A 12,491-nucleotide genomic window follows, 5' to 3' on the forward strand; every position below is an offset into this window, starting at 1 on the left:
TTTTTAAACTTTTCACCCCTCTGGACCCTCCCTGTTTTAACGCAGAGATCTGAAAAAGAATCTGGTAAATACTACTCGGTGGATTGAATGTTTGTGCAAAATTTCAATCTTCTAGGTGCAAAAGTAAGCCTGCCATAAAATAATAAAATTAGACCTAACCAAAAGCAATTTTTTTTCAGGGTCTTAGGTAAACATTTCCTGGTACATCCATATTCATCCTAAGATAATCGTTCGCTCATCATTCTCTTCAGAATGGAACTGCCTTTCAAACGGTACCATTCACATGTCTCCATCATATATCTTAGGTGGGAAAAATCGCAAAGAAAGGGATTTTTTGGTTAAAATATCCCTTTTTTAAACTTTTTGAACCTCCGGACCCTCCTGTTTTAACGCAGACATCTGAAAAAATCTGATAAAAACTAAACACGAGGTAGATAGTAACAATGTTTCAAAACTAATTTAAAACGGATCAGCTGTTTCTTCATGATACGATCACAAACAGTGGCGTCGGAAGTATTTTTCAGCTGGGGGGGCAAACTGCTGTCTTGAAAATAGATACGGGAATGTAACATAGGTAAGATAATACGAATATATGTTTGTAATGTAACTAAATTGATTTGATTTGTTAATAATAATAATAATAATAATAATAATAATGTAATGAAGCTGTAAACAGTTTCATGAGAGTGAAATTTCCATCTATTAGAGGCATCTTAGTTTACATCTTTAGATTAATTAATCCCGTGTCAGTTTTGTGCTGGATTTTGGTCTGGTGCAGAAATTTTCAACCACTGAAATCAGAATAAAAACATATAAAATTGTAAAATTTGTACTGCTCACAATGACTGTTTGTAAGTACAAATTTTACCGTTTTATATACTGGTACATATTTTTAACTGTATTGGACATGGCCACACTATTAAAGAATCTTAAGGCTACTTAAATCACTTGGAAGTGAGGAAATTAAAATTATATTTTTAAAAATCCAGTTCTGGTGTTGCAGTACACTGTAATATTAGAAATTGCTATTTAGAACCACAAACTTTGTAGTAGAAAGTAACTTGTACATTATAAAACAGGCTACATGGTTAAGTAAAAAAAAATAAGAAAATATATTCTACCTACTTGACTTCGTACCAGAAATGGAAAAATGGAATTTTCACTAAAGACTTCATAAAATTTATATAGAAAATTCAATTACACTAATTTTCCAGAGTTATTTGTATGTTTTACTACACTTACTTCAGTATATCCAGTTTGTTATTACATTCACCTCTCTTCCTAATTTCATTATATTCACTTCACTTCACACTAATGAAGTACGACACAATTAATAAGAAATAATTCAAGTTTATATTGAATTTTAAGTGCTATTTTGTATTTTAAATAATTGGTTATAATACGCGTAATATTTTCACTTACGTAATTCTACATTTATTTATTTTCAAAATTGACCAATAGTATCTTTTCTTTCGCTTGTCTTTGATATAAATTCTCTTGCAATGGGGTTTAAATCTGGTCGCTACACATGTACAAAAACAGCAGATGAGCCAATCTTTCTTGCGTCATGGACGTCCTCAAATATGTCTTTAGACGACGCAAATAGCTGAATGATCTTTCACAAATGCTCAAGAAGCTGGCATAGTGAGAACGAAAGTCCCTAGACGAACAACTTGGTCGAGAAGGTTGCGAACAGTTTGGGTTTCAGCACTAATAGTTTTTAATATTCTGATGGTCGTCAGCGACTCAGTCGTCATCAAAGTAGGTGGAAGCAGCCTGAGCTGAGCTCATTATCTATCCAGGTTAAAATCCGACGAGTGAACTCCCAATTCCTGCTTCAAATATTCTCTTGAGAGAGGCCCACCAGCACATATAGCTCCTGCAGAAAGTATCTTCTTGAGTTTTATGGGTTGTTTGAGGCCTGGCTGATTGAAACGACGCTGCACTTCATTCAACAAATAGTCAATGATTACGAAGTAAATTTTTGGAAGATCTGATACAGGTTCTAGGGTAGCTGCTATCGAAGGATTATCAGTCTCCTCCAATCTAATTGGTGTTTTCTTTGATCTTGATCAAGTGGGCAATTTTAAATGTAGCCTGTCTGCATTTTCCTTTGCTTCCTTATAGATGTTTTTAAATGCACTGTTTGTTCGTAGGTTTCTCAGTGTCCTCTAGATAGAATCACGGCTGATCTTTTAGCTCCAGAAGCAGAAGCTTCAGAATTTTGAAGCACTTGCGCCAGTTGTCCGCAAGGTACAAAAGCACGTATACTGACTATGAGAAAAAATATCATTCCGAATGTGTTCATTCTTTTCAAATACCCTTTTAGAATTACTTTTTGATCATCATTTGGACCACTTGTATTACTGATGGTTCTTTTCCAACGTAATTTGAATTCGTTTGTAGTAGATTGAAATCTGATTAGAATTTTTTGCCTAACACACCAGCTTGTAGGACAAACAGGGAGCAAATGTTTAGGATTACTTTCGTTGATAGTTTTATAGGGTTCAAGAACAATGTCGGCGTGTGTATGTTGTCTATCGTTTTGCAGAATCCAAGTTGATGTTTCAAACGTCTTTCACTATGGCCCGCACGTCACACAAAGATTCGTATTTTCGTGCTACTTCCTGCAATGGAAGATCTAATGCATGATCATTGCAATGAATGTATACAGCTTTCGGATGTTGAGTCGAAGTTATCTTCTGCACACCATTCACTCGTCCTGACATGATAGCTGCACCATCATGACACCGTTCGCGTATATTTTCTGCATTCAGGTTAGGTTTCGTTAGAATGTCTTTGATCATGAATTCTGTTTCCGACTTTGTGCCAAGTGGGGTGATCATTTCCATAAATATTTTGTTGGGTTTGATGAATCAGAGCCAATAAAGCGCACACAGAGACAACTGTTCTTTCTTTGAAATATCAGTCGTGAAGTCGGCTATGATTGCATAAAATGGAGACTCTAACTTCTGCCACAAGTTTCCCTATATTGCATGTCCCATAATCTTTAAAATTTCATTCTTTCAATCAGCACTAAGCCAGTTATCCTGTCGATTAATCCATTGGCTGAGAACAGGCACATCCATTTTTCTTTCATCCAGGAGTGACATCAAATTACCCGTACTATGCAAATGTCCACTGATTGCTTGACCGCTGTGAGCTAAATATCTAACACTACTACTCGTAGTTATTATAAGCAGTGACCGTCTTCCTTATTCTTGTTTACAAAGTTGGTCTGAAAGGAGAGCTGAAACCGGTGTTCTGTTTCTGCACTCCTATCTTAACCCTTTCACTACCACTGGGACATATGTGTTCCACGATACATTCTCAGAGGACCCCTGGTAATTTACCACATTTTATTGCTATGAATCGATGTTCCACTGGTAAAGAGAAGCCTGCTAATGGTTCACAGAATTCTTATTAACATTATCAAATAGACAGTAGTGGAAGTGAACGTGAACAAAAAGTGATAATAGAGCAGATGAAAGTGAGGAAGAATGTGCTAGTGATAAAGCAGTGGTTGCATGTACTGAAATTTGGAAAAGGATGCCGAAATGTAAAATATTAAACTAACTAACTCTATGGCCTATGGAACCCGGAGGTTCAGTGCCGCGTTCACAAAAGCTCTCCACTGACTTCTATCCTTAGCTAATTGCATCCAGTTTCTACTTTGTATTCCTATCTCTGCGAGATCCATCTTAATATTGTCCTCCCATCTGCGCCTAGGTCTTCCTAATGGTCGTTTTCCTATGGGTCTACCAGTCAAGACTTTGAAAGCGTTTCTACTTTCTTCCATTCTAGCTACATGACCTGCCCACCTAAGCCTCCTAGACTTGACGACCCTAACAATGTTGGGTAAACCGTATAAACTATGTAGTTCCTCGTTATGAAGTTTCCGCCATTCCCCATTCTCGTTCCTCTTGGGTCCGAATATTCTTTTCAGGATCCTGTTCTCAAATACTTTCAGTCTATGTTCTTCCCTCAGACTAAGCGACCATGTTTCACAACCATACAGAACAACAGGCATGATTATCGTTTTATATATTTTAAGCTTCAAATTCCTCGACAGAATTCGCGACGACAAGAGATTTTGAACCGAATAGTAACACGAATTCCCTGCTTTTAGTCGACATTTAATTTCTTCGTGAATATGATTTTCGTCTGTTAATATTGATCTTAAATATTTGAAAGTATCCACTTTATCAAAAGCATTATTTAATATTTTAACGCCTCCACAATTAGCCGTATTACGGTCCCGACGCACTTCCATGTATGTAGTTTTCTCTGCAATTATTTCTAAACCCATGTCCCTGCAAGCGTTTAATAAGATCTCTGCATTTATTTCTACTGTTCTCCTATCATCCCCTATTAAATTTACATCATCAGCATATGCCATAACCTGGTGAATGCCGTTCAACTCTAGGCCCTGGTTGCTATCTTTGATTTTCCTTATGGCGTATTCCAACACAAAGTTAAATAATAATGGCGACAACGCATCTCCTTGTTTCAGGCCATTTTCGACGTGGAAGCTCGTGGACAAAAATTTTCCTACCCGGGCTTTACTTTGGGATTCACTTAAACATATCTTAATTAATCTAATTAGCTTTCTCGGTATTCCAAGTTCTGGAAGAACGTTGTATAATGTTTCTCTCCTAACCGAGTCGTAAGTCTTTCTAAAATCAATAAATAGTTGATGTACCGGGGTATTGTATTCCCACTTCTTTTCGAGTATTTGGCGAATGGTAAATATTTGGTCGATAGTTGATCGATTTCGTCTAAATCCACACTGATAATCTCCAATAATTTCATCTGCGTATGGGGTCAATCTTGCTAACAGAATATTTGAAAGGATTTTATAGGATGTTGACAGAAGAGAAATGCTTCGATAATTATTACAGTCAGTTTTGTCGCCTTTCTTGTGAATTGGAACAATGATTGATTCTTTCCACTCTTGTGGCAATTCTTCCTTGTTCCAGATAAGGAGAATAAGTTTGCGTATCTTGTTCCACAATTTTTCGCCTCCAGCTAAAATTAACTCAGCCGGAATTTCATCTACACCCGGAGATTTGTGTTTCTTCAATTTCTTTATAGCGGCTTCCACTTCTATTCGATTGGGTTCTGGAATATACGGTTCTGCGGTGTGTATCTCCTTTTCTCCACGCACATTAGTTTTTGGCTGCGTGTTCAGCAAATCGTCAAAGAAATCTTTCCATCTATTTAAGAGGCTATCCGTATCGGTGAGAACTGTTCCGTCAGATTTCTTTAATATATAAGCACGAGGTTGATAGCCTTTCTTAAATTCGCTGATCCCCTTATACATATCCCGAATATTTTTATTTTTACTATTATCTTCAAGTTCCTTAATTTTAGCTTTCAAAAAATCCCGTTTCTTTGTTCTAAAAGTTTTGGAAGTTTCCCGCCTGATATCTGCGAAATTTTGTGTAGTTGTTTCATTCGGATTTTGTAGCCACCGTAATTTTGCCTGTTTTCTCTTCTCTGCTAGTTTAATGCATTCTTGGTCGAACCATGGTTTGTTCCTACGTATCTCCGCGTGTCCCAATTTTTCTATTGCTGAACTTTTAATGCTATTTCTAATTTCAATCCAAGTATCCTCAACACTAGTGCACTATGTAAATGTAAAATGTAAAATATTTGTACTTATAAATACGACTCAACTGTTTTTTTCTGACAATATACGTATCATAATTGAAAATACAAGATGATCATTCATGTCAATACCATTGGGACATATAGGTCCCGCGTAAAAGTATCAGAGGGATACATAATGTCCCACCCTTCCCACGTCGAAAAACGAAACGGTGGAATTTATATACATACATATATATATATATATATATATATATATATATATATATATATATATATATATATATATATATATATACGTTTGAAAACAACTTAAAATAGCCATATTTTAATGTTTCTCACTCCGAACAAAATGGTAGTGAAAGGATTAAACGAACGGAACGACAATAGAGTTCGCATTTTTCATATGCTCTGAATTATTAATCCTACCTTATACATTTTTCCTCCTCACTATAAAACTTACTGCACTCTGCATATTGTTTGTAAGAACATTAATTTAACTTTATGGAAAATGTATTTAGGCCCTAAATATCTTGTTACTCATTTAAACTGTTATATTTTTAAAACTTTAAAATCTCGCTTAACGACTCGTTTCACTTTGCAGACTTACGATTACTTAAACAACAATTTTAAAAGAATTTACAGTGCTTTGAGAATCAATGGAAATAAAGAGAATTTCCAATTCTTTTTCCTAACTCTTTCTATCTAACATGGGGGCAGAAAAAGTGCCCGGTCTCTTGTTTCAAAGAGAAAGATGAATCTGGAATAGAGAATTTTTTTCACATTACTATAAAAAGCAAAATTTAGTTCATATAATCAGTGTTGTGTGATGTTTTTACAGTCTGAAAGTGAGGGGGCAAAACGAGTATCTTGCCCCCTTTGAAGATTTCAGGAGGGGCAACTGCCCCCTTGCCCCCCCGGTTCCGGCGCCCCTGATCACAAACAACAGAGAATGTCACTTACAATATGACGACACAATGTAGAAAATTCCACATACACCATTAAAACAGAAATTTCCAAAAGCACTGGGACACATTTCCGTTTATTTTTAATAAGGACTTTATATAGCGAGTCTCAGTGCTTAAACTTAACAGACCGGTGAGATACTCTATTTTTCGCATAAATTTGAAACCCTTTTACCCATTAGGATACACCTTTTAATCAAAGCAAATGAAATAAGCAGGTATCCGCTTATTTCTAGTAAGGAGTTAGTTCTAGTCTGTTAGGAATATGCTCTTGATAAAGTCATGCTGCTTCACGCCCTTTATCATCTGCACGACCGTACATGAATACCATCTCGGCCTGTTCGCGGTTTGGATAACGCACCATGTTTCAGTCGAACAATGCTACTTGTTCTACTCAACGCTCACAGCACAATGACCACACTCCTGTACTACAGCATCTTGAACACAGGTGTCACCTGGTGTGTGAACCGAACAACTACGTATTGAACACCAGCGCCTCATCTAGGCTTTCTAGACCACCATCTCTAATTTTATTGGTTTTCGATATCTAGCCCTTCGAATTTACCGTTCCCGCGCTTTCGGCCCTCGCTAATTCTCCCAATATGGCCAATTTGCTATATGTTCATAGGGCCCTTCTTGCTTATCTCGGTGTCAGGATTCAACTCCCGACGTTTGTTACATTAATCAAGTTACACCCTGTATAGAAATGGGCCCAAACTTAAAATGAAGAACTGACTACTCAGCGGACCAACCTGTTGAATTCTATTACTAAGACACACACACACACACACACAAAAAAAAAAAACTAAATTAAGAGCCATTAATTTTGAGTTTAATCAACGAATTGCTATACAAAAGTTTGATCCAGTCACAAAAAGTAGCACCAAAGCCATAGGCTTGGATACAGTTAAATAAACATGTGTGGTTCATTCTGTCAAAGGCATTAGAATAGTCCAAGGCAACTAAGGCTGCTTCACAACGATCAATATCTTGATAGTAGATAATTACATAGCAAAAATTTCTTGATCTCGTTTATGTGACATTCCATCATACTGTAGAGAGCCGATAAGTCGTGTAATGACAAGTTGTAATCATGTACAAAGACATCAGCTAATAATTTTCTGATCGCAGCTCAAGGACGAAATAGATCGATAATCCGCCATTATACTGGGGTGAGGCGTCTTCGGAATTAACACAATGACAGCAGTGCAAGATGATTCGGGCATAGATGAGGTTCGGGCCTGTGATGGTTTTTATCTATTCACTTTGGCGATAGAACTTAGGGTAGGAGAGGAGGGGATTTAAAATATAAATAAAACTTAATAACTCTTGAACCAAACAATCAATCTCGATCAAATTTTTAACATAGATGAGGTTCGGCTCTGAAATGTTTTTTTATCATTTCACTTTGAGATAGAACTTAGGAGAGGAGGATGGGAGGGGGAGATATATAAAAATAAATAAAACCTAATAAATCTTGAACCACCAGACCGATCTCGATCAAATTTTTAACATAGATGAAGTTCGAACTTGAGATGGTTTTTGGCATATTACTTTGACGATGTATCATAATAGGGAGGGGGAGGGGACAAACATTTAAAAATGATCAAAAATGACCTATATTATTGTCGAATCTATAGTTTTCGGTGTCGCTGAGATGAACAGTGACACTTCCGATGCTGTTTAAATTCAAATTCAGCCCCACAGCTTGGGAGAGGGGGAGGGGAAAATATACAAAAATGATCGAAATTGCCAATATTAGTGTCGAATCCATAGTTTTCGGAGTCGCTGAGATGAATAATGACACTTCCGATGCCATTAACTTCAGCATGGAAGAAGAGGAGGGATATATAAAAATCATCGAAAATGACAATATCAAAGAGCGCTTTAGTAATAGTAAAAAGTGATTGACTAACGAAACATATTACTATTTTTTTTTCTTAATTTAACCCAGTGAAGTGGGTGATTCATGCTAGTATAGTATAACACAAAATGATACAGTATTGTGTAACCTTCACAATTACAAAAAATGTTACAAACTTATTCTAATTCTTTGAATAGATGCTCTAAGGCTTATACTACAACCACACATGTAACATGTCAAGAATACAAAGAGTATTGTAAGAGTAATTTACAATGGCGATCATCAGTAGCGTCAGTTCAGATTTTGATGGAGGGTTGCAAGATTATCCAGTTCATACAAGAATTTTACGTTTTTTTTTTTAATTAATATTACTACACACTTGATTAAAACATATCTATTTTTTTAAACCCAGGAGAGGGCAATTATTCTCTCCTGACTACAAATAACGCTGGCGAGAATTAAGAATCAAACGACTGACTTCTTGATTCACGTTCCTCTGAGACCTACTACCATATGATCCATAATCTTCCTAAACATTGGAGACAGGTTATTTCTGCTGATGGATAATATTTCTGACTTTGTATAGGTATTACTTCATGCTTTAGGCATTATTTTACTTTTCTCTCCATACAGTCAAAATCCAACATAATTCTTTTGAGTATTTAGTACTTGAATTTGGGTAATCTAAAGTTATCACCGTCAAGGTTCCGTTTACACAATTTTTCTTAACTGTATTTGGTTGCAAGTTATAACTTCTGTAAAGTTAATACGAGAAAACTTCCTTTACAGCTTAACTCAGACATCTTGCCTCGTACTTGCGAAAATTTTCGATCTTTGTGTGCATCAGGGAAAGAGAAAAGAGAAAAGAATATGCGGAAAGTTGAGAGAAAGGCTGAATGTCTGAAAGGACTTCGAGTAGAAGAAGAAGAAGAAAGTGAAGAAGAGAGCAGTGAAGAAGAAGAAGAGATAGATTTAGACGAACGGCAAGCCATTCTCCGTCAAATTTTGAAAGAAGAAGACGAAATAATTCTTCAGGAACAGATGGAAGAAGAGGATAGACTTTTTCAGTTTCTACAGCAAGAACAACAACGAATTCAGTCAACATTAGAAGCGGCTGAAAGGGAAGAGGAAGAACTATTAGAAGAAGCTGAATCGATAAAGAAGGCTCTGCAGGAAGAACAACGTAGAAGAGATACTATTTTAGAACAAGAAGAACAGAAACGAAACTATTTGTTGGAAAAACAAGAACATGTAGAGCAGGCTATTTTGGAAGAAGAAACTCGTAAGGCGAGAGAACTAGAAGAACGTAGAAATAAGATATTAGAATTGATGGAGACAGAAACTGACCCTGACAAACTTATGGCTCTGAAAGAAGAAGAACAAAGAATGCGAAATGCTATCTTACGGTTAAATGACAAAAGAAAAGCTATTATAGAAGAGCAAAGAAGAAGAAAAACCACCATCATTTTGGATTCCAGAAGAAGATACGAAAGTGTAATGGCACAATATCAAGGCCATGAAAGTGAGTTATACAGTAAGTATCAAAAGCAGCTTGAGAGAGTACAAGATCAGAGAAGAAGACGAACAAATATTATTTTTGAGCACGAACAGAGTAGAAAATCTATCGCAGCTAATTCAGAAATGGCAGGAGCTGCGTTTCTCCGCAGAAGCACAGCTTGGACTACGCAGAGACTTGTAAGTGTGGCAGAACAAAAGATCGATGAAGAGACAGTATTACAATGCCAATGTATACTTGAACTCGAATTAGCTAAGCTGAAGGCAAGCCGAAAGAAATCGCAAAGAGATACTCCATCTATAAGAGCTCTTCAGGAATTGATTAAACATGTAAGAGAAATAAATACTCCATGTATGTGCTGTTACGTAGAACCAATAACAGAAACAGGTGACCAAGTAGAAGAGGAGAGTGGGAAAACGAGGAATGGAAGAAGGGGAACTGGAAAAAGTGGAGAATGGGGAGCTGGGAGAAGTGGAGAAGGGGGAATTGGAAGAGGTGGAGAATGGGGAGCTGGGAGAAGTGGAGAAGGGGGAATTGGAAGAGGTGGAGAATGGGGAGCTGGCAGAAGTGGAGAAGGGGGAATTGGAAGAAGTGGAGAATGGGGAGCTGGGAGAAGTGGAGAATGGGGAATTGGAAAAGGTGGAGAATGGGGAGCTGGGAGAAGTGGAGAATGGGGAATTGGAAGAGGTGGAGAATGGGGAGCTGGGAGAAGTGGAGAAGGGGGAACTGGAAGAAGTGGAGAATGGGGAGCTGGGAGAAGTGGAGAATGGGGAGCTGGGAGAAGTGGAGAAGGGGGAACTGGAAGAAGTGGAGAATGGGGAGCTGGCAGAAGTGGAGAAGGTGGAACTGGAAGAAGTGGAGAATGGGGAGCTGGGAGAAGTGGAGAATGGGGAATTGGAAGAAGTGGAGAATGGGGAGCTGGGAGAAGTGGAGAATGGGGATTGGGAGAATGGGAGTTCGGAAAAGAAGAGTCAGTAGTTTCTGGTATGACAGCATCAGGGACATGTTTAGCGCAGGTATGCAGCTTCGAATCAGACGAAGATTTAATTTCAGGCAGAGGAACAAGAATCAGGACTCTGGGATCATTATTTGCTACAACATTTTTCGGTGAGAGTGCCAGCAAGAAACCTCCTCCGCTCAGCTACAGATTCTCTCCTATTCACCGGATTGCAAAGCGTGGTTGGATCGAGGGAGGATGTAAGTATCTTACTAAGTTTTCTATCCATATTTTCTGTATTCTTAACAATCTTTCTCTAATGGAAGAAGACAGAAAAGTCAGACGCCCTCTTTAACCCGGACATATTTTTTTATTCTGGGAGGTAATATAACAATAACGCAGTTCATTTTCATAAAATGTTATGTATCGTATATTCGACAATATTGTAAATATACCACACGAAGTTTAATGAAGTATAACACAAACTTCCTATACACAACCAGTAAGAACGCGTGTTTGTTAACTTTCATGCCTTTATTGTAAGTAGTTGTCCACTGCTAACAGTATTATTATTATTATTATTATTATTATTATTATTATTATTATTATTATTATTATTATTATTATTATTATTATTATTATTATTATTATAAATTGTGAGAAAACAAATATCATATACTAACAAAACCCAATACTACGTGAGCATATATATATAGTTAATAGAGTAACTTTGCATAAAGCCGAACAGAGTAAAGATTTGGGTACGAAATTTACCTATGATATTTATAATATAGTCCAAAGGACTAGAAGAATAATAGGGTTTATTTTCAAACAATGGCCTCAGTTTAGAAATGCCAGTTCATATGTATATTTATACAAGATGCTTGCAAGACCAAGATTAGAGGTTGGTGTAGTCGTTTGGAATAGTATAGGTATTACATTGACAAACAAAATTGAGTCAGACCAAAAATGTTCCAGTAGGTTACTATGCCATAAAATGAATAGAGATTACTACTCACGAGGTTATGAATACTGGAATCAATTTTGGGGATTACATACATTAAGTGACAGGAGAAAATTTATTGAAAGGGACTTTATTGAGAAAATACTTGACAACAGATATCATAGTGAATATTACTTTCATTACATAGGTATAAGGGTATGATGTATAATGTGACACATGGATCAACCTTAGTTCCTTTGTACCCAAAATCTGTCACTTTAAAAAGAATGACCAATTCTTTTAATTTAGATTAATTTATTTTATCAGTACAGAAGCATGAATTTTAGAGTTTGACAAATATTATTTTTAGTATTTTTGACGATGTATCTATTTTGAGACTTAAAATATTTTATATTAATTTGACAAGGAATTATTAATCCGATACTACTTAATTTTATCATTATGTTTTATTCTTTCAGTAGGTAGGTTACATTGTATGCAATATATGTTTATTTTTGTCTGATAAAGTGCTGTATCTTTTGCCGTTAGTGCTGTATCTTTTGCGGCACAGAAATAAACATTATTATTATTATTATTATATAATGGAAAAGAAAGTTATCAAATAATTATGTCCTAATGCCACATATGATTTTACC

At 36.4% G+C, this 12,491-nt stretch overlaps 1 protein-coding gene across 1 annotated transcript in view; it reads left to right on the forward strand.

Moving 5' to 3' along the window:
• The window catches only part of LOC145662120 (uncharacterized), a 59,429-nt gene that overhangs the window by 30,778 nt on the left and 16,160 nt on the right, over positions 1–12,491 (forward strand). Inside the window, exon 5 of the mRNA XM_081727455.1 lies at positions 9,229–11,152. Within this exon, the coding sequence (XP_081583581.1) occupies positions 9,229–11,152 (1,924 nt within the window). The remainder of the gene's footprint in view (positions 1–9,228; positions 11,153–12,491) is intronic.

Source organism: Thermobia domestica, chromosome 10 (genome assembly GCF_964235325.1).
Source record: "Thermobia domestica chromosome 10, izTheDome1.hap1.1, whole genome shotgun sequence".
Classification (NCBI taxonomy): Eukaryota; Metazoa; Arthropoda; class Insecta; order Zygentoma; family Lepismatidae; genus Thermobia; species Thermobia domestica.